Genomic DNA, 24530 nt, shown 5'->3' on the forward strand with positions numbered 1-24530 from the left:
TGGCTCAACAAAAAGGTACATACATTTGAGGAAGTTTGGTGGAATGATAAGAGATTTTTTTGTCAAGGTCCATTAGGGGTGTGCCAAAAACTGATTCAAATATGCATGACGATTCTCAGTTGGTACAATTCAGCATTTAAATTTGATTTCGATATATATTAAAAAAAATCTGCTGGTGGTCTGTGCAGCCTCTTCTGGACGCACACAGAGAAAATCTGAAAACAAATATGGCAAGGATGGAGATGCTTCCAACCCTGTCTCCGCAAGAGGGTTGAGTTTGGCATCATTTCAGGCTTTCCTGGATGTTCGGAAACACCAAAATGGATGATGTTAACTATGTGCAAAGATAATTAACATCAAACACTTTGAGAACATTACAAAGGAGCCGGTAGATATTGCGAGGCATAATAAGAACATAGCCTGTACATTTTTCACTGAAAACAGCTGTGCCACAGCTTTACCAAGTGACCAAGGGCGGTTTCACGCTGTGCACTCTGTCTCGAGACAAAGAGCGCAGCGGTCTGGGACTCGCGATGTGTGCGGGTGTTTGATAACTCACCTGGGTTCGCCTTTATTAGGCTGATAAAGATCTAATTTTATTGACAGACACATTTGCTTAAATGAATAATGCTACGCTCTTCAGAAACTCTTTTCACCGAAGATCACCAGACTATTCATTGATCTATTCTTTAATCATTTCACTGATTAAAATTGTCTCTCTCACTGTGTTCAACGTGTTGTGAGAGCGGCGTGGTTCAATCAAGACGCATATTACGCAGCTTGTTTCCGCTATTTTCCTTGTAAAATCAACATGATACTCTCTCATGCTTACATTCTGGTAGAGCCGTGGCGGAGGTCCATCATTAGTCAATATCTGAGGTGACGATGACTCGTAGTGCTCAGAATTGACATAGAAATAAGGTGGTCAAGCCGGTAAATGTTGTAATTTCAGAGATAACGATAATTATCATGATAAATACGTTTTCATTCTATTCCATGTGTTGGACACACTACAGTCTCTCTTGAAACTGTTGAAAAATGATGAAACTTATTAGTGGAGTTTGTCTCCAACATCATTATTTGTTTATGATTAAATATAATGGTTAACTAAGTGTAGAGATGAGAAATTCAATGTTTCAGGTCTCTGGTAGAAGCCGCTGCTGTCTGACAGACTGCTCTGCCAGCTTTATTTAGGGGTCAAATTTAGCTGTCTGTCTGCTGTATCTCATGTCTCTTAACAGTTGACTTTAACTATGGACCAGTCTGGGCACTTTTCCTAGATGTTATTAAAGAAATATTAGAAATAATGTGAGTAAATGATCATTTAGTCAAATTCTATTTTGGAAATCATTATACAAACTGTTAGTCCTTTCTGTTGTGTGATGAAAAACCATTTCACAATTCTATCTTCTAGAATGGTTGTTTTTCATTGCCTTATTGAAGATGTCACTAATACTTTGACCCCTTTAGAATTTGTTGATGCCCGGTCCCAGCATTAGTTCTGCCTGTGTGAGTGTGTCCGAGATCAGTGAACGCTAATGGGGACGCAGAAGATGATGCCGCTGCCAATACTGGAGCAGAGGTCCGTCCAACATCCAACTATTTTCACCACGATGTTTCGCAGAGGCGCTATGTGTTGCTATGAACCAAGGCAGGCGACTGCTTCAGACACCTATGAGGACTACTCATAATAAAATAAACACCGATCCAGAGACTCAAAGTCGACCAATGTAATTATCAAAGGTTCCCTGTATTAAAAAAGTTTAAAACTTTGATGCAACAGTGGCAACAATTCCATTATCAAACATTTTTTACTTAATTTTCAGCTTAATAAATGTGTGAAAGACAGTTTAATGTCAAAGCATTTGAGAGTAGATCATTATAGGAAATCCGCAAAACTCGATTTGGAATGGAATCGTAGCCCCAAAAATCGTAATCGAATCGTGAGACAGTAATTACTGCAGATGTAGTTTTGAATTGAGCTTGACATTACTCTTCTCTTGAACAAAGCTTGCTGCAAATCAACAATTCAGTCTTCAGCGGTGGCATCACACACACTCTTGCACCCCACAGTTGACACATGTCCATACGTTGACTTGGTAATGCAGTGGACAGTTAGAGCTTTATTAAGAGTGAACCCGTCCCTCGATGTGTGACCTATAACTGCATCGTTTGATTGACTCATCTCCCCTGATGCGGTCATGAGGGTTGGTGACCGCACTTAGCTGTCCATTTAAACAGGGAAATGCAATCATTGCGGTGATGCATGAGTGGTGAATATGTTGAGGACGGGACAGTGCAGTGGTTTTTCATCCTGTTTTTGGGAAATAAAGACGAATATGATCAAAGAAGATGGTGGAAGACAGAAATGAGGTAGTGCCACTGTGGGGTTAGAGGGACGCTGTTTAGCTTTCCCTCAGTGGTAGCAAGATGGAATATCACCTTAGCATATACCGATGTGTGAAAGAATGATGTTCATCCATTTCTTAGAATTATACTTATGTTTCAACAAATCCTTGCCTATAGTTCTGAGTGCATCTGACATACCAAAACTTGAGACAGGACACACTAAATAACATAACTGATGAACTTCATAGAAAGACTTTTTAACTGTGCCTGATAGGGACTTCTGGAAACAGAGTCAGATAAGGTGTAAGTAAAGGGGTTAATTATGAATTTCATATAACTGACGGCAGCAGCCTTGATGGAACATTACTCTTGATGAAGGAAACACTGCAGCACCTGGGGTCCATCCCCATCATGGTCTCACATACAGCACGGTGGTTCAGTACATGCTGTTATTGTTGCTTATATTCAGGAAAATGATCTCTTTTTAAAGATGAAATCTCACGTCATCAAACTTATTAAAACAAGGTGGAAAGATTGGAACAAATGGATAGAACATCACGCAGGTGGACATCGACATGACGGTTTTTACAGTGTTATTCACAGAAAAATCCTCAAAGAAACTAACTATCTATTGCATGCGGAACTCAAGTCGCACATTCTGGCCGGACATATGAATATATATAATATATGAAGAGACGGACCTGCACATTGGAAAGAGATTTACTTCTCATGATTAAAAAAAAGCAGTACTTGAGCTTTTATTGTCACCAATTCAGTAAGTGTCAAAACGTCCCCCTCTGCTTCAATGTTCATCGCGTTTAGATTGGCTGCCTTTTGTTCTGTTCTTTTATTTATTTATATTTTGGCAGGGGAGGGGTGAAGGGCTCTGCCACAGTTTTACAAAACCTGGCGAAAGCCTGTGTTTACTAGTGGACAGTTTCACCAACATGACCTAGATTGCAGGTTTGTCTAGGAAGTCAACTTTTATGTTTGTCAGAAGCCGAAGTGAATGTGATGCTTTTGCTGCAAACTTAAAGTTAGTTTGTTACTCTACATCCTTCTGCTGTTGATATGTTTGATATGTCAGAGACAGCGATTTGGGCGTGCCACAAATAGTTGCAGAATTGAACAATAAAACATGGAAAGTATTTTTGATTACAAGATAGGCTTTGTGTCCTTTTTTTTCACTGATTATTTCCCTCGATGTCGCTCACTTGAAAGTGTTTGTGGACAACAATGAACCAGTTTAGTGAACCTACACTGCCTTGAAATGAATTCAGAATGTTCTTTACATTCTTTTACACCCTTCCCCAACTGCGTCCAACTACTACTCTCTTTCTGACTGGCACTCCTCCATCCATGTTGCCTGTCCATCTGTCTGCTCAGATGTTTATCACTGAGTAAATTATCTTTTTTTTCCCATGTAAACATGATGCAGACTCATAGAATTTTACAGAACTAAAACCCTTGAGCTGACTCCCTAAGATAAACCGATAAGAACTTAATGACTTGTCCTGGATTCATTTCACTTAGTACTTATACTTAGTACTTAGTAAATGGCAGATCATTGCCATTAACAATGTTTTGCTGTTTTTTTTTTTTTTTTAATAAGGATTGTGTAACCATTACTTAAAAGAAGCTAATTTAAGATTGGATTTAACATTCTGTTGTGAGTTGGTTCAAATTATTTAGACAAGATTCATAGTCAGTGCATTTGGCTACGGTCGATCCAGACCAGAACCTCCCGTCACAGGAACAGCTTCTTTCCCTCGGTCGTCCGACTGTTGAATTCATGAACAGCCTTTGTTGTTTATTTTATTATTTATTTTTTGTCAGCACTTTATTCCAAAACACTCTCCTAGTTGGTGGGATCCCCACAAATCATGGCAATAAATTTGATTCTGATTCTGATTCTGAAAAGCCATGCATTTTCTATCTGGTACGTCGTCAGGCAACAAAGGTCACGTGTATGTTGTTGTGTGCAGAAGGAACAGAAGCAGGGGAAACACATGAATGAGACTTGCTTTTATTGTGTGTTGGACATTGTACAGGTTTTTAAAGACTAAACTGACATTTGTTTTGCTCACTGATTTGATCCGTATTTTTTAAGTCTGAAAAAAAAAACTCTGCATGTAAAAAAACACATCTGAGCCTTGGTAATTACTAATGTGACTACTGAGTTGTTCGTCACAGTTTTGAATAAGGATGTCAAAGTTTTCACGTTAAAAAAATACTGTCAATTTTAGTAAGTCAATCTTAATGTCACGAATATTTTTTGCAATCCACGCGCACATGTGTTTGTATGCCCATCTGCTTGTCTACCCAGAGAATGTAGTTCAGGAAGCAGGGAGCGGTAGTGACATGTTACTTGCAGTTACTCTTGACATGAACTTGGTGGACCCTGTTAACATAATTTGTTGGATTCAAGCAGCGCTGGCACCATGTGCAAGAATGAATGAATTATACTGAAGCACTGTAGCAGGATGTTTGTCCTTTCATTCACCACCTCAGGAGTCTTTTATGCTCATCGCTGATCTTTATAAAACACTTATGTTTTATACTGTTACTTTCAGTTCAATAAAGAGAGAAAATGACTTTCTATTTTTAATTAACACACGTATAAAACAACCCAGTAAACCTGCGTGAAAACTAAGGTTGCACATACCTTGATGCATGATTTAAGTCTTGTAATTGCGCAGTTTATATAACCTGCAGTGGAAGAGTCACTTCCTTGTCAATCCAAACATGGGGAGCCTTTTAGCCTGATGTTCATTACGGAGGTGCTTTTCTACCTTTTTTAAGCCACGGCACAATTGTTTCATTGAAAAAAATCCAGCGGCACACCACCAACGGAACCTCGGCCAAAGCACAATTGTGCTTAGTCAAAAGTCTTGTAAAAAATCCCTTTTAATTTGTCAACATATTTAGCTACTGACTCTCGGCTATTTTGCCATGCTATTTGCATCTGTTGAAAAATGTATCCAGAAAATGATTTAATCATTCACAGTTTAAATATTTATTTATTTATTAAATATTTATTCTCACTTGTTTTTGAGACTGACAGACAAGTTTATGATCAGTGTTCATCCCAAAGGGGAAAAAAAATCTGTCAATTAACTTTATTCTAGTTTTGACAAATTTACATTCTTTGCCTGAGCTTCATATCTACAGTTGTTCTTTCATATTTTGGAGCAAATTTGTTTGGTTCTGCATTTAGTTTTAATCCCACTTTTAAACCACAAGGCAAACTTTGATAGTCTACGAGTGTCAATAAAGTTTTGAAGTGAGACATGTTAGCCGTTAGCTCTGGTAGCTCTGCGGTGCAGACAGTCTTTGGTGTTGCGGTTCCTACAAAGAGCACTCCATCGTTCTGTCGTGAAGCTGTGTGGTCAAGTTAGAGTTACACCTTGTTTAAAAACAACTCATTTGACTCGCTTCTATCCTGAGAATGTTTGTGTGAGAGGAAGAACACCATGCACAGCTCAGCTATGAGTGATGAATGAAGCAATACATCCACATAGATCTATACTGTATAGAAAGTGTGACCAAATCCACGTAATCTCCTCACGTTGGTAGATTGCCTACGCGTTTGAATTGTTCATGATTTAATATCATCATATTGCCCACCTCTATCTTCGGGCAAATGAGTTGAAACTGGATAATTTCCCACAGAACACCTGACAGTCTCCCTAGAGACACTAGTGTGCCTCAGCACACCGGTTGAAAAACACTGCAGTAGGGCATGCGTTTCCAATGGTGTGCTTTACGCATGTTGTTGAGGATTCAGTGCCTCAGTGGTTATTCTGAAGAATGTTTGCATTACTGTCCATGGTGGTGATAACATCTTCCTTTAAGTTACATTCAAAAGAGATTCAGAAAGTGTGATTTGTTTGCAATTAATTGTATGTTAACTATGGTTTTTCTGTGATTATTCCCATTGTAAAATTATTATCTATTGACATCCCTCGTGTTGTCTTTTTTTACATTATTTTCTCAAGCTTCTCCCATGATCTTCTCCCAACATTTCATTTATCTCACATGAAGAGAAAGCAATGATGATTTTTTAAAAATTTAATTAAATTATTTTTTTTCTTTTAGCCATTCACGTCTGAATATGTTCTTTGGCATGATGGCAAATATAAGAACAACACCCACAACATTGATGTATGGCAGGACAATGAACTGATCAAAGAAAATAATCATGGGAATTTGTGGTCGATTAATGCCTGTCACCCTGTTTGTAGACTAAACGTGGGCTCTTGGATGGACTGCTCCTCCTTGAGCTCCAGAGGTTGCTCTGTTCTGAATCTGACCAAGACTGGAAAATGTGCCAGTCCAAAATATACTCTGTGAATAATGATGTTGTCAGAATGATTTGTCACTGAATGATAATAGTTCATTTATTAAACTCATCTACAACTCCTATACTGTATCTACAACCTACAAACATATATCTCAGTTGTATTTCCTGTACTGACAAGATTTATTCAACAAATTCCCTGTTGAACAAATCTAGTCAAATACAGACTGGTTGACCTTTCCCCTGCATGACCCTTAAGGGGATTTGTTAAATTGTTGTCCTTCCTCTACCACGTAGCTGATGCATTGTCTGAAGATCAGTAGACAACCATTTGACAATTAATGTTAATTTCCCAGTGCAGCTTCAGATCACATACAGGGAAATTTGATTATTTTTGTTGATGCAGTTGGCTATTGTTGTCGTAATTGTGATCAACTCTATAATGTTTTTAAGGATGTGTATTCATGTGCAGACACATAATCGTATCCTCCCTTCAGAGTCAGTGGAAAAATGTTGTTGCCTGACATTTTGACATTTTAATCCTCTGATAACAACATTTTCTCTCTCTGTTAATGTGTTGTGTGTGTTGGTGTTTTAATCTATCTCATCTGACAGACCACAAATCCAAATTCAAAAGCCACTCAGACATTCATTGTTATGTGGAGAGAGAAATAAATGAGATAAGACGGTGGAAGAAAAGATGAAGGACAGCTGTATCGATGAGCTAGAAATGGATGTCAGAGTGGCAGGCTAGACCTTGAAGATATCTGGGCTCTGAAAACCTTCACAGGCTTTACGCAAAGCCATTGAATGCCACAATGTCATTGCCTTTTTCTTTAGCAGCTATCAGCTTAATCACTGCAGTGTGATGCCAACGCTGAAAAAAAGCACCGCTGAATCACAAGTGATGGCTCATTTAAAGTCTGAGAAAGAATGAAGACTATATGTGCATATACGCACGTTGTGTGCCCACTATTGTATGGGGCATGTCGTCGTCCAGCTGTTTACGCTCTGCTCAAGAGAGCACTGAGAGTTGCAATGTTTCTCACAAACCAAAAGTGTAGCTTCATTTTGGTTTCCATGAAGTGGTGCACTGTGTTTGACCTCAGTCTGCTGGCGTTTTTGAGTCACACAGCTGATTTACGGTCAGCACCCCGCCCTTGTCATGTAATGTGTGTTGGAACAGTCATTTGTTTTCAATAACCTTAATCCTTAATCCTGCTTTTTCAAACTCAAACTCAAACTCATTCTTAGACCCCAAGCAAGCACATCTGTGCTTCAGTTGATTTTTGAGAATGGATTCATTTCCGACCAGAGCATTTGAGCCCTCTTTGTTTGGAGGTGATTTATTATTATAAGGAAATACTGGTCATGCATACATCTGAATGTAGCAACTGTTACATAGAAGTTGAAATATAGTTTTATTCTGATTAATATTTTCAAATTATTCGATCCCACCAAAGACTCAAAGAGTTGAATCTTACTGTCAATTTTGGGATGGATCAGGTTTTTTTTCCTGGGGGTTTGAGTTTGGAAATGTGCATATGAACCAAGCACGAGGAATTCCTGTTTCCCGATTGCGAAATCTTTCTGGGCTGCAGCTTCTGGAGCTCACATGACTCATTACCTATTTATCTTTTCTGCCTGTCGATTCTCAATGTGAATGTGTAACCCAGGCAAACACTTTATGAAGGGCGTTTTGTTCTTCAAATTAAAGGGGTTTCTATTTTGGCATTCAGTGACACACTTCCTCTTCATGGCAAGGACCTGCTAAGATTTTTTTTTCTCGATTTTATCTGTTTCATGCCACCTTTGAGTCTACGACGGGTGGATGGCTAAGACTATGAGCTGCACAGAATGTTCCCATCTGTGCTCCTCTGTGTGTCTTTTCTGCTCCGTATGGGCATGTGTGGTCTTCATTCAGCCGCAGGAAATCTGTGAGAAATTGTTAACGCCCACGTACAGGCCCAAAAGACAAATTTGCTGTCATTAAAGTATTCAGGAATTCAGGAACAGACTTCAAGCAGGATGTAATGAAGTACGCACACCATCTGCATGACTGGTGAAACAGAAGTTATCATGATATTTTGACTAACACTCTCTTGCTGTTTGACTTTTATAAAGTAAATCGATGCTCTCACTGCTGGCTACTCTATTATGAACTTGTTTTTAATGCTGTCATTTTCTTTTGTTCTGGCTCTTCAATTTTTCATCATAATTGCCGCCAACCGTTGCATGGTAAATTATTTTATTTCAACTCTATGGAATGAAATGAATAGGTTATATTTTGATTTCATTTTATGAACATAGGCTACCTTGCTAATTTTAATAATATTTCCAATATTTTGAACAGTGGACAGCTTGACAGTTGGTACTTTCATACCAGCAAGTAGTGATGAGGACTGGGACAAAATAAAAAGTCTCCTTCGTGCTGTTTTATTGTTTTTGGAATGTATGCACTTTGAGTTACTAAGGACTGAACAAATTCACCTTTGAAATGTATCTTCTTGGTTATACTCTTCGTCATTTACAGATGTCACCAATGGCAGTGTTGCAGTTTGATTTTTATTGTCCATTTTAATGCGCACAATTGTTTGACTTATAAGATAGTGTTTTATTTTAATTCACAACATCTTACATGTTTGTATCAACTAAGAGTTAAATTGACACTGGGCACAGTGTTTAGTTCCATGGTTTATTAAATAAATGGACACATCTTGTAACATCTGTGTTTAGGACTCTGTCTTTAACTGACCACAACTGTTCTCGCCTACCTTCTATCTGAAAAGCATGGACAGATGCTTGTTAAAAGAATGAAAAAGACAGATAGCTAATGATTTGATTACAATTTGCCAGGGATCAAAATCTGTTTAGGATTGAAGTCCTGAAACCATTTCTAAAATTGTCTCAAAAGTAAGCTACAAGTTGCCAACTGAATAGTGGAATTCATCAGAGTGAATTAAAAAGTAATTTCTATTTTCAGAGTGAACTGAGAATGCTAGTGATCATAGCCACCCTCTCGATAGTTTTTGGCCCTCTTCATTGCTCTGCTTGCTCACTGTAGTAGAACTGTCCTCCTCAGCTGACAGCTAAGGTCAGAGGAGATCAATAGACACCGGTCACAAAGCTAGACACATAAGCACACACATATACACACATCTGAAACAGCTGAGCATGCAAGTTTCTTGATCTATATTCCTACTGAAGAGCAACCTGCTGTGATATGTTATTGTCACTGTGACAATCTATAAGTCTGAGTGTCTGTTTTCTTGCAAAATGCACACTGCTGTGTATTTCATCTGAAACTAAAGATACAGGGACTATGTGAGGGCGACTGATATCAACAACTGCACTTACATTCTGTGCTCTGTATTGTTATTATGGATTGCTACTAACCACAATAGTTACATCTTTTGTTAAAACTGATAACGCAGACAATACATTATTGATTGGTGGCCCCACAAGCTGAGAGCGATGCTGCATGAGGTCAGGAAGGTAAAGTGAGGGGAGAAACGAAGCCAAAGCAGGCAGCATATATCAAACAGGTGATAACTCCTGCCAAATGGAGGCGAGAAACAGCCAGACAGGAAGAGGAGTGAAGCAATGCAAAGGAGAGGATTACTGAAGCCAAAGGGGAAAACAAAACTGAGACCTAACCTGCCTTCCATTTGATTAAGACTGCTACTGTGATCCACACTTATTTTTATGACAGCTTAAGGGAATGGCTTTTTCCTTGCATTACTCATCCCACTTGCATATAGTGACCCTTCGCTTGTCTCTGTCACCCTCTTTGGCTGCAATATCTACTGGTTTATATGCATCCATCTGAAAGCTTCATATCAATTATGTAATCTCATGTAATCTATGTCACCAGACATCTATGTCACCAGCTTAAAATAAGTGGTAATTTGAAAGTGTATACCTAGTGCCTTCAGAGATGACCTCTTGATGAGTGTTAGTTGCAAGATCAGGAGGGTTCCTTAAATGCAGTGTCTGTACTGTGGAGCTAGGTGGTGCTATTAGTCTATTGCCTGTGTGTCAAAGTGGTGATGGGGTTTATATATATATATATATATATATATATATATATATATATACACACACACTCATATATACTCATATATATATATATCTATATATATATCTATATATATAGATATATATCTATATATATATATATATATACTCCAGATTCCTCCTATATATGCCTACATTCAAACATCAAACTACGTAAAATCAAGTGGTCATTTTTGTATCTGCATAACATTGTTTGATGAGTCTTCTGAGTTGCACAAAAACGTCCGCCTGGTTATTGTCTGGGAGAATAGGCTAATTCACACAATTCCATCGTGAGCATGCACCTCTGCTGATCCTCATTTCCTTCGCTATCTTTAAAAACAAATAAAAATCCATGTTTGTTTTTTTCATTCTGAGCCCCTATCTATACATTAATAACAACAGAAGAAACATGAATAATATAAGAATAATTTGTTGATTTATGAATTTATGTCGATTTATTTTTCTGTTACAAGTTTTGATCTGTCCAACTTTTTCAATGCGTCAAGCTGCCAAAAGACAGATGGTATTCTTTTTTTAGGTGCATTAAATGCAAAAACTGAAATATTATACCAGATAACGGAATGGAAAACCAGTTGCCCCAAAATCTGGCATAAGCTACATGCATACTAACTGTAAATATGATGAATACAAATCAATACAATAACAATATTCTGTACTTCTTTATTGCCCTATTGTAGGGAATCCTCTGGCTTTACTGGCACAGTCCTTTTTCTCTACTCTTGACCAGTAAACATACTCGTGCACCGACACTCACCTGTCTATTCAGCCTTTGTGTGGAGGCCCCTAGAACTGTTTTGACAGGCTCTCTGCTATGTTAAGCTAAACGCACACTCAGGGCAACAGTCAATAGATGGGAATCCCGCTATATAACACAGTGGTAAACCACTGCTCACACGTGAAGTGGGACAAATGGGGTGGGTGGTCAATCCGTAGACACGCTTGGACAGGAATGCTGGGCTCCTTGGATGTCCTCTACCACATCCTCATTCACAAGGTATTGTTCGGATGATGAGCAACCAAATATGGGGAAAAATAACTATTTAGAATTTTGTTTTTTTCACTCACATAGGGCTAAGATGTGTTTTTGTGATATTGTTTGTCCACGTGATGTCTATTTTGCTTCATAGAAAAAACAAGAAATTGCACATTATTTCATTTCCATTTCAACAGATAAGTCAATGGCATATGGGAGAAATTCATTCAAGTTAATAGTTGATGGTACATTGTATTTCTTTTGTGTCTCCAGCTGATGGCTGTGTATGAGGAGCAGGAGGCCCAGCAGAGGGGCGCAACTTCCCCGAGCCTTGCCCCCAGCCCTGACCTTTACCACTCTGAGCTCTCTGCCTTCCAGCCAATTCCTGGAGGGGAGATTGAAGTGAACTCGTCCGCACTGAAGTCCAGTGAGTTTTATTAATTCCCTTTTACTTTGAAGTAATATACCCTGTATGGTGCAATTGTAAAGCCTAAAACTGAAAAAGTATTTTGACTTTAGATGTTATATAATTCATATAAACATCTAAATAGAGAAGCATGGTTACAAACAAGTATTTAAATTGTCTTTCCTTATTTCCATTTTTGGCACCACCACCTTCATTCACTCTCTTCAGACATGTTTCATGCTTACTTCCTGGAAGAATGCAAACAGCAGAGAATACCATTTGCCAAACAAAAACGCCAGGAGAGTGGAGTCGTGATGAGCACTTGATTCATTGATTCAACATTTTATTACACTACAACTGACAGACATCATAAAATGAGGGATTGTAACTAGGGTTCTATGAAGTCAGCATGACTGCCAGAGATGTTAGGAAATAGTTGGATGTTCACCATGCACAGACTGAGATAAAATAACCCAGGTGAAGTTGCGTCTTCTCATGAGACACTCGCACATGGACGTCATTCTTGATGTAATCATCCTGTCAAGATTCAGAGTGACACCAAAGTGTGGCGGTCAAGTGTGGACGTCAATCAACCAAGCTCTACCCGCACTGCTAGGTTTTCAGTGAGACTCACATTAAACAGTGAAACAAAACAATGAACAGTAATTTAAGCATTTTTCCCAACTTCTTCTGAGGCTTTCTGACCCAACAAACTAAGTCCATCTTAAGCTCTAGTTCTCTTCTTACAGGTTACAGGTTTTCTAGATAGAATACATTTTCACTAAGTCATATCTCTTTCAAATGCACAGGTGAAATCCAATTGCAGAACAGAGCTCTAGTAATTATACTAATATACTAATGTATTTGGTAGCACGACAGAATCGTTAAGCTGTTTGTGTAAATACATTATCTTTCTGCACCAGAACTAGTGCTTTTCTTTTTTGTCAAGATCAAAGTGTGTCTGCTGTCACAAATGAATCAAAACCCATTTCATGGCAAAGATGACCTTGTATTCAGTTCTGGGATTTGTCACAACGTAGCTAAAGTGATATCCTTGAAGGAGGGTTCAGGAAGGTTAATTGGCAACTGCAACTGTTCTATGTTGAGTTCCACTGGATCTAAGGGTCCACATTGTGCTCAGAAGACTGTCCGTGCTGTGGCTTCTGCCCCTTCAATATCTGAGAGATGATTTCTTTTGAATGATTCTTCTTTGTTCCTTTTTTTAAAATGACCTATTATGAGTTTTGAGTTTTCTTTTAATGACAGATTTTAAGTTTTTTAAAAAAAAGCTCATGAGGGTCACTTGATCGGATGTTCGCTGACAAAATACCCCTCCTCGCCTGACACGGAAGCAGGCACTTTTTCGTTAGATATTGAAAATGCCTAGAGCTGTTGAGAAGGGTTCATCTCTTTTGCACTCAGGACAATGCCCTAACCCTTGCTGCATGGCACAGATTAAGCAACTTTATCCTAACCTCATGGCTGATGTGTGGATTAAAACATGTCATTTAACTCACTTCAATGTGCTTCATTCCACATGTATTTACACCCAGCTCTAATGTGTGTCTTCGGTGACCACACTGACATCCAATAAATATGTGGTCACACACTTGGGTGCAAAAGTAGACCGTCACATCCACCTGTCTCTGTCTTCAAAATCAGACTTCACAATGAGTGCGGTGATGACCACATACAACAGCAATCGGGAGAGATGGTTGGTTTGGGTTCTACCTACCTCACAGCAACCGTAGTAGGATTTATTCACAAATTATATACTCAACACTTTCTCATAATGAGTACTGTTAAATTAATTTGTGTTGGTTGCAGACAAGTCTGATAATACTCACCTACTTGACTAGTGTGACACTTCAGTCCAAACTTTGCCATATTCCAGAGGTCTCTGATGTTACTTGTGTAGGTGAGTGGACAACATGCCACACGTTCACATTTGGATGTTGAAACAGAAGACTCGCAATTGAACCTGATAGTTGGCCTTGCTAACCGTTAGAGTGAAAACAAAATGACAACTGAAGAAAGGCAGAAGGAACATGAAGGCGGCTAGTGAGTGTGTCTAATGTTTTGCCTCAGTGTGTCAGTGTATGGTTACCGTCACATGAACAAGACTCAAAATATGTTCTTGACCTCGTCTCTCCTGAATGTTTCGTTCAGGGATGACGAAGGAATGTTGTGGTCCTCCTGCTACCCCTGACTAACAGTTCACCCTGTTCACTTTTAAAGGCAGTCATAAGGCAGGAGTGAGCAAAGTAGCTTCCTTTGAATCAAAAGGTTGTCAATTTGCTGAAAATGCTTTCATCTAAAACTTCTATTTCACACACATTTCCTAATACATTTTTTCAAGTTTTACATTAAATTCTATGTAAGGTTATTGCAATCATTATTGGACGTTTGGAAACAACGATGAGTTGCTCACCTGGTCATTTTAAATTCGGGACACCGGATAGCCATATAGACGCCATGACTGCTAAGCTAAGGTGACCCAAGACCAGATGACTTAAAACTCAGAGGACTCAGACAAAGCGAGAGTTCCGTTAAGATTTATTACAATAAACACAAAATAATACACAGACAGCAATCTAAACTGAAGGCGAAGACACCAGAAGCGGAGCGTGGAGGACAACACACGAAGGGAGAGGGAAAAACCTAAGACAGAAAACAGGCGTGAGATACACAGGGATACACAACAGGGACAACAGAAAACTATGCACTAGGATATAACTCTGTCAAGGCGAGTACAAAACTAAAGACGCTCAGTAAAGGTGAAAACAAACACTAATGGAGGAAATGACTAGCACACAGGCTGAACTAAAGTAATGAGTAACAAACACTCGAGGAAGCTAACAGGGAGCTAATGACAGGGAGCAAGCGATAGGAGAGCTAGATAGAGCGAGAAGAGAGACAAAGGTGACAGAACGAGGAGATGAACGCAGAGCAAAACAGAGAGATATAGCAATCAAGAGAGAACGTACCATGAGAATGAAAGACGATCATCTGGCAGCACATGCTGGTTCTCCAGGTGTATAAATCTCAGAGACTGCAGAGGCAATCAGTGGAATGAGAACCAGCTGCGCTGCCATGAAGCTGGAGGGGGTGAGAAAGCAAACAAGACAACAAGGAACTGGAACACAGGAAGTGACAAAGTAAAAGCACGAACCATGACAATAGAATTACATAAATATTTGTCTTGGATGATGGTGCACTTTATTCGTTTAGCTAATATATAATGATTATAATTCTAAGTTTGGCTTTACATTAGGGAACATATATTACTGTTAATAAACTACTTATTCATGTGTGTATTAGCCACATATTAGCCTGTAATTAGTCATAATAAAGTACTGATTTACATCTTGCTAAGTCTGACCATTGCCACAACACACTTTGTATATTAAATATACATAAATATTAAATTGCGCGACAAAACAGCTGACAGAGCATAGCGTCTGGCTGTGGGAAAGAAGGTAGAATATTTATCTCCATCATTTAAAGTCATTGTTTTCCATAAGAGAGTACATTTTTAGGAGAAGAAACCGATCCATATGTGTTTCTGTAATACCGGATTGTAAATAATTTATAGTACACATGGAATATTTTTTCCTTCTTTTTGTTCTGTACAGTAGCGGCAGCAGGAAGGCTTATGTACAAGCCGTCAGCCTCTGTAGCCTCATCATGTCCTCATCAGCAGCCTCCAGCTACAACCTGTTAAAACCGGCAACCTGTCTACCCCCCTCTGACTTCTGTGCTCTGATTAGCAGCCCTCCTACACGCGCGCACACACACACACACACACATGCAAACCTGTTACACAGCCCAAGGGGGTCTGAGTGATCACATTCAGAGAGGCATTGCTGGGAAAAACCAGGTGGGACGTTCTGAATAAAAGAAAAATGGAACAATATGAATATGTGCTGTCGGTCAATCTGACAACTTTGAATTTTACACCTTGTCGTATTTAGTTGGCATACACTGCATAGAGAACATTTTGTCTTTCTCTTATCTTTCTTTTTTGTTCATGTCATCTGTGCTACTGACTTTATGTAATTATTGTCTGTCTCTTGTCTCAACCTCCCTTTTGTCTAAAGACTGCCTCTGTCTTTTTTATCCTCTGATATCACTATCCTTTATCTTTCCTGAACTGCTTTATAAGGGTGAATAATTGGGTTCGATGTAAACCCAAAAGCCCATACACGCTCAACCACACCACCACTGACTCATTTTGTCAATCAATAAATGACCCAAGGAATATCAATTGTCTTTCACATTGGTCATGTATAGTGCTCTGCGCCTTCACCAGCTGTTTGATCAGTCGATTCCCAACAGAACTATTGAGTCTAACATGACAAGGCTCCTAATGTGTATATAGATTGATGGCACCCAAATCGTTGTGAAGATGTGCTTTCTATTAGACACATTATCATGTTACATACCGTTTCAAGTGCAATTTATTTTCTGCAAAGCTGAATTTTAATTTCATCCCAGTAGAACAGGGACGGTCCTTCATCCATCAGCTTTTGGTTAATGGTGATTCTATGCAGTTGCTGATGAGATGTGAACAAAGAAACAGATCGCATGTCACCAACAAGCATTCAAAGGTCTGTAAATCAGACAGTTGAGACACACTGGCTCTATTGTGTTCACTAAAAATATATCAAGCGTAGAGCTCAGGCTTCAACCAGTGGGCTTTAACAGCCCCTGTTTCTGCAGCCAACATGTTCATTTCACAATAGCAACTGACTGAAGAATACTCTCAGAATAAAGCATGGTTTTTGAATACACAATTTTAACTCCATACTGTAGATGCCTAAAACCAAAATGAATGTTTATTGATTTTGTATGATGGCACAGTTTTCTATTTGAAGAAAGAGTTAAATTTGATGTGTTGAAATTAAATTAATGTTTATCTCCCTCTGTCTCTCTTGTCACTGATTAAGCAACACCGAAAACCTTCCTCCATACTGTGACATGACTGTCACTAGACACGAATCTTCACATCTGCAATATTATTATTAGACATGTTTTGTGTTGAACTGTGACTCTATGAAAATAGAACAACTCATTTTTAGACATTGAAGGTGAGCATGTGCTGGGTTGTATGCCAATATTGTTAATATTTCAGAGCATTTTTGGACGTGAAATCAGGGTCCTGCTGTGCCTTTGTAACACAGCATCTCTTCATCTCTCTGTCACATATTGTGTAATTTACAGTTCAAAAGCGATTATATTGAGACTGTTCCACTGTTAATGCGTTACACAAAACTAATACTTGGTTGTACATTTTCAAAAAGACTGTGCATGAGAGAGCATAAGAGATTGCAGACCTCACAGTTCAAACAGACCCCAAAACGGTTCATTTTCCCCCATATTGCCCTGTTTCTTTGTTATTGTTTTATACCCAATATTATTATCCATGACTTTGTCTAAGTAAATGGAAATTCTCAAGCATTTGAAATTTCATTGATTGATGTATTTGTCATATTCAAATGAACTAAATGGTTCACCAGGTGGCAGTAGTGTACAAAAAAATTACTTGTTGTTTGCTATCCAACTCTGGAACTGAATTCATATTTGACGGTACATTTTCAGTAACTACATTTGCTATAACTTCTAACACCTTACCACATGTTTTTTTTTTTTCATTTCCTGCAACTAATGTTTGAGCCTAAAACTGGGAACTTCCAAGACCACCATTATGTTGTCAGTGTTGCATGAGTAATAGGCATTTTGGACCAGAACATTTCATATGTTTTAGATGGCTGATAATATTATCAGTACGTTTTTCATCTCTTCCTTGTTTTGTAATTATTCAAATTCAATAACACATAAGGTGATGCGTCCGTTAAATGAATTGAGTTGAACACATGGGGGCAGTTTCAGATTTTCACTCCCATTTCCATTTTCATGTGTACAGAGCCTGGAAAATATCTGCTCATACAGTGTATCATGACAAGTTCAGCCCCAAGGTTTTGCTCTGAATCACATTTGAACTTGGGATGACAGTTTTCTTTACCCACATTATCCTCTTGTGTGTTTTCTTAGGCACCCCCCTGCTGGTGAGGAGCAGTAGTGACTCTGCCCTGGGACCTCAGATCGCAGACTCTGAATCCTCACTTACTGAAGATACAACACTGGTATGCTTTTGAAACTGTTTTCCCAACAAGATCTTTGTTTACTTTCTAATAGTTATTATATAACTGTTAGTGTGTCAGAAAGACTGATCCAAACCCAGCGTTTCTTCAGGACAGGAACAGTGTATATATATATATATATATATATATATAAACTGCAAATTGAATGTATTATTAAGGTACAGCCTTTAGCTATTAGAGGCTGGCTTTGTTATAGTGGCCAAAGAGAAACAGTTCCCAGGTTAGATAGGTTGATTGGACTCTTGAGTGGTGAGCCTCCATCTCCTGAGATTCACTTCGGACAAACATATTTATATGTACTTTTTTAGTCTCTGTGGATAACTTGTTTCTATGGATCTTATCGTCAAGGGAGTCTTGTTAAATGTTCCTACTGGTTACTACTGAGAAACATTTATATGGGAGTTGATTGTGCAACTTGTGTACAAAAATCAGGCCGTGGAGACAAAAGATTGACAGTGTTTGTTTTTACATAGCTTTCAAGTCAAGGTCTGGTATGCGGTTAAAAAACTGTAGTACTTATACCCCTCAAACTAGCTTCTATTTAAATTATGTCCATGAATACATTAGAAACCCTGTTGAATATGTTTTCATCATTCGTCTGCATCAGTTAATGTTTCTGTTACTGTGCTTGAAGGTATTTCCATACTGACATCTCTGCGCCTGCCTTATTTCTTCCTGCACATGTCAGGTTTTCCCATGCTACCTCTCTTTATCTTCGTGCAGCACATACACTGTCAGTTGTCCATCTCTTCTTGACTAGCTTGGGTCCGATGGAGGTAATGGCTCAAGGTAATTGTTCAAATTGTCACTTGGCCTTTTGCTGAGAGCGGTGAGTAGACGAGAGTACTTTACTGTTCCAGCAGTAATTCTTTGCTTCTTCCTTCTCTGCCTGTCATGCCTTTAATTCCCTGGTCCGCTCTCTTTCTTGTCACTTTCAAACCAGAAACACCTAGGTATGCACCGATCCGACTGTTATGGTCCCGATACTGATACCAATTCCTGGGCTTTATCGATACCGACACCGTTCCAATACCAGCGTTACAGTGTGGATAACACTGGTCATGCTTTAAGTAAAATGGAAAAAAAAATTCATATGGAATTAGAAACTTGATATTTATTTAAACAAAGTGTTTGCCAAATGTTGCCTGCGTTACTGCACTGAATGAAATCGGCGAGTGTTCTATTTATAGCGGAGCTACGCTCTGCACCGCTTCAAGTTGGATGGAATGGAGAGGAAAGTACATGGAATGGAGAGGAAAAGTGATGTGAATCTGAGAATATTTTGTAATAAAACATGATGTGTTGATTTCATGATCGTGGTTTTAATTGTACTTTTCACACAAGAAACTCTCAACAGTTGAAATTTGATAAGATCCACCTTTGTGTCTGTCTGACACGGTCATCTGATCAGACCCGCTCTTTCAGTGCTGCGACCCAAGTGAAACATCATGAGGAGATTCAGGCGTATGTTCTGTTTATGATCGTAGCGCATGTTTAATTCAAGAAAACGTTTAACAATGATATCCATTGTTACAGACACACAGTACTGATTTTATTTGATGATCCGCGGATCTTAGTTGGATGGCACAGTGACATGTGATCTAAGTTTGTTAGTTCAGTGTTTCACCTGATTATATTCTTAACTAAACTTGTGTTGTGTTGTTGTCGACAAATAGTGAACCACAATTGTATGGTGAGCTCAAATATATATGGGTCAACTGATCTCTGATTTAATAAGCGATCTCATCCTACTTATTACTGGTTTCTTTAAATGCATCGGGTTACTCGTGATCCAGCCATCCTCGCGTTATAAGTGGAGAACCGCTCAGCTACGGGTGGAAATTGAAAACTCAGCTGTACCTGCTGTTAGCTGGTGCCATATTATCAATATGATTGGTGCCGCAACTGACATCAATGTGAACTCTAAACATAGAGTTTAAATGCCAGACTTCGGGAGCGGTAATTTTTCACTGATGCCTGATCATACTTGAAGAGGCTGGATCAGGTCGATACCCGATACAAGGATTGGGATCCTCAGAAACAAATGTCAGCTAATAGCGGAGAAATGGACACTCTAACTGGAGGGAACCTCTTATTATTAATTTATACAGACTGCCAACCTATTTTTCTGTCCCAACCAATGTCCCATCCTTCAAATGAAGGATCTCTCCTTTGTATTACATGTGCACGCAGAAGTGCAAGAATGTGCCATGATGGCAATGAGGAAACCGGAAGGTATTCCAACCCTTCCGACTCGGCCCAACAATTTCTAGAGCCATTTCCAGAAAGCCATGCCCTTGTTTGGCTGTGGTCTGCACTCTATCTGTTCTGTGCTGTGGAGTATGAGCAGTCTTAGTTTTAAGTGTCAGTAGTTAGAAGTAAGCAGGCCATGTGAATAAGTGAGACGGCTATGGAAACTTTGCGGCTTTTGCCCCTATTAATCTATCATACACACCATGGGAGGAACGCTTGGGTTGATTCCCTAATTGGTAATATCACTAAAAGTTCACTCTTCTTTAATACCCTTGCTGTAATTATTTGGTTGGGCTGAGAAAACAAATGATTGCAGCCCATCTCCAATAAGCGCCAACTCGTCAATGTAAGCTTATCGATCATGTCTTCAGTGTCTCCATTTTCCAATTTTTGTTATGCCACTAATGCACACTTCTATCGACACAGCTGTCCAAGCACAGTTAACCAATGATTGTATGAAATATTATTGTAACCACTGTTACAATTCTAATTCTAATACATATTGGTGATATGTATTGTTTCCAATCCAAACAGTTAAGCATTATGTTGCCTTAGTTATGTTTAGTTAGTTATTTTAATTACACACTCTCTTTAAATCTTTTTAAAAATGTACAATGTATTTTCAACAATGGTTTACAATGAATGTAAGCTGGCTGCAGAGTTTGGGCAACTGTTCGAGGTCACAGATCACAAGAGGAAGGCAGGGAGAAATGAGTGAGCAGTGCAGTCCTGAGGGCAAAGATGTTGAATGTTTGAGACAGGTAGGAATGTTTTCTGTGCTAGAAAACCAGTGATAGGTAAGTAAGGCTGAGGACATCGGAGGTGGATTGCAGCACTTTTATTTTAAGGTTGGCAACCCTGGTCATTTGAAGAGCCACTCAGTAAAACCCACTCTGTGCACCACTTGAGTTCACAAAATATAATTTCTTCCAACGTTATTTATCTGAAATGTCTTGTTTTTTTAATCAAAAAGCTTTACTCCAAAATCATGTCAAACCTTTCACGCCGAGCCCCACGTTTGTATCTCTCATCTGACATGTGGTACAGGTCATTCATCTGTGGCCCAAGAGGTCAGAGGTGAAGGGTCATATAGAGGGGCCATTATTGTCCATGACTAATATTGAACACCATTGAACTGTTTTCATGGGCATCTGTCCTTGTGAGATACACACAAACATGCCTTGGCTCATGTTCCACCCACTTGCCAACATTGTGATTGATATTTTCATCATTGCTCAGCTGATTTATTATTATTTTTACTATTTGTGATTATTGTCATCACGTGTGATTTTACCTGTTTCATTTAAAAAACATTGCAGGCTGTTGGACTGGACTTGGACGAAACAAAAAGCAATGAGCGTAGCACAAAAACAAAAATTGTTTATATTTATGGCTCTAACTTTTATTCCTTAGTGCCATAAGTGAGTCAGAATTGTTTCTCTGTTTCTTTGTTTGCAGAAAAATGTGTTAAATTCATCCAATTCTGTTTGTTGCACCAGGCCACAAAAATGTTGTTGTGTGTCCACTGGCCATGCTGTCAGTGTTATAGTGCTTTTTCAGAAGACATGATTAACATGAACTTAATGATGAAAAAAAATAACTCATATATAGGGTACCAGCCGCATTGTTGAGAAGGGTCTGACCAAAAAGTAGTTAATTGGTCCAACTCACTTACTTGGGTGTGTAAATAATCAAGGAGCAGAAAATTAAGCTCATAAATATGTATCACATTATCTAGTGTAGCAAATGTTAAATGGCAGTTGTTCTTGGAGCCAAAATCAAAAATGCATTCCCAGCCTGACTCATTTCCCTTTACCCCCATGCTCTTTCCATATTTGACATTGTTTTTGTCACATATCTGCTGTATTTGTTGAAAAATGACTTGGAATGACAGGAAGGGTGTTTTCTGTGTGTTATCTACAGGCTGCCCATCCCACTGTGGAGAAGCCAGTGGGGGTGGAGAGACACCAAAGTAAACACACCTTCAACAGCAGGTCAGTGTATGTGGGAGAAGGTAGCACTGACCTTAATGTCGAGAGTTTTGTGTGCTATTTCTCCTAAACCAAAGACAACAAGGATCTGTCATCGTGGTGCATCCAACTGAGATTGTTCATCTGTGCTTAATTGTCAACATCCATATTTATTGATGTTTTTGTCTATGTTTGTGTCCTACATTCTCATCATTAATGCTGGATTTTAAATCTAGATCAAGGCCCCTACAGATGCTGTGAGCATAAAGAGTCCATCATTAGCCAGCTACAAAAGACCAAAACAGGGTCAGGTTCTCTATCTCCCAAGCCCACACATACACACGCTGGAAATACAAAAATAAACAGTTAGTCACACTTATATTTTTATTTTTTTTACGGTGAATACACAGCAACCACACAAACACTAATGAGATCTGCATAATTAAGTCGATCTGGCTCTAGAATTCCCTCAGTTTCCCCTGGGCCGTTCCAGTGTGCACAAGTTCGTTTCAGAAGCGTCACAATGATGTGGGAACTGAGAAATGACTTATGAAAGTCTACTCAAATAGTACTCACTAGTTAGTTCACCCTGGCCTCTACATTATCTAACAAAGAAGAAATTGTTTTTATCCACATTCTGCATTAATTTAAAACAAAACGCACGCAGCGTATATTTTCAAGCACTCACACGCACAGACTCGCATGTTTGTATTGCTACCCTTGTGGGGACATTTTGAGGACCTCTCATTGCCATAATGCTTTCCCTAGCCTCTCACCATCCGAAACTAATTGCTAACCCTATCCAGGACTCAGAACCAAATTAACACCCAATTATCGTGACCTGTGGGCACTGGCGAAAGGTCCCCGCGAAGGCACAAGGTCCCAGCAAGGATAGTTTTTTGTCACGAATTGGTCCCCACAAGGCAGGATAAACAAGTGCATGCACACACACTGATACATGCACTCTCTCTCTCTCATTCTCTCTATCTAAAATAAGTAATGGAACAGTGATGTAAATGGTTTTTATATTCATCTGTGAAACGATCCTTGAAATTGCAAAAAAAGTAAAATGAGTACAGGATGGCAGTCATAAATTGTAAAGAAAAAAAAAAACAAGCCAAGTACTGTTTTATTTGAGTGTCTGTTGCTGTTTATAAATTTAAAAAAGGGAGGAGAATGCAATCCTCCTTTAGAGTGCTTGTGAGAATGTGTAACCAAACCTATAAGTCTATTAAATGGTGACCATAACTTAGACCTCACCAGAAAGCTCATTACCATTGAATCGCCATGCCTTCTCTATACAGGGAGAGATTTACTGTAAATTGGTTTATTGCGATGGTTTCGCAAGCTTATTATTTTTCTTTAGAAACATGTCTTTGTCTCTGTGGGGTTGTAGATCTCATCAGTTAAAGTAAATAGGTTTCGTCGAGTGTCCAGCATCACCGGGAAGTGAAATGGGTTCTGTGTTAGTAGAACGTTTGTGTTCAAAGTCATGCAATGTTATTTACTTCTTTTAATTTCTTCTCTCTCTGCCTTTGTGTATTGAACCAGTCCAATTCATCAGATAAGATCATAGATCTCATTGTCCGGGCATCACAAAGGAGCGTGGATGACAGGTAGCCTATAGAAAAGGAGTCTTTAAACCTTCAGTCAGGGCTGGCAGTGGTTGCTGCCCTCTTAAAAGGGGACATGATCAGGAAATGGATCTTTGGAAAGTGTTTTGAAGATCGTTCATTTGGCTGCACAAAGGTGATTCCATTCGGAACACATACAGGAACAGATTCTGGCTCAGTTCCCTAACTTTACGTATATAACAACCCCCTTTGGTGTTTGGTACCTGTTTGATCTAGCTTTCATAGTTTAGACACGATCCATTTTGTCAATTCATTTTCGCAGCAGATGTTCAACATTTCCGTGCCATTTTGATGACTAGGTGAGAATGGATAGGGAAGAAGAATAGTTCTCCAAAGTGCATCCTTTTAGGGTGTAATTTCTCCTCTGTGTCTCTCATAAATGTGGATCAGTGAAGTGGCAG

At 39.0% G+C, this 24530-nt stretch overlaps 1 protein-coding gene across 8 annotated transcripts in view; it reads left to right on the top strand.

The window, feature by feature from the left end:
• Positions 1 to 24530, top strand: part of pard3bb (par-3 family cell polarity regulator beta b) — a 143783-nt gene that overhangs the window by 16713 nt on the left and 102540 nt on the right. For all 8 annotated transcript variants that reach the window (XM_053876826.1, XM_053876827.1, XM_053876825.1 and 5 more), the window contains 3 exons: positions 11976 to 12129; positions 18163 to 18254; positions 22449 to 22519. In XM_053876826.1, coding sequence (XP_053732801.1) covers positions 11976 to 12129; positions 18163 to 18254; positions 22449 to 22519 — 317 coding nt within the window. The remainder of the gene's footprint in view (positions 1 to 11975; positions 12130 to 18162; positions 18255 to 22448; positions 22520 to 24530) is intronic.

Source organism: Synchiropus splendidus, chromosome 10, assembly GCF_027744825.2.
Source record: "Synchiropus splendidus isolate RoL2022-P1 chromosome 10, RoL_Sspl_1.0, whole genome shotgun sequence".
Classification (NCBI taxonomy): Eukaryota; Metazoa; Chordata; class Actinopteri; order Syngnathiformes; family Callionymidae; genus Synchiropus; species Synchiropus splendidus.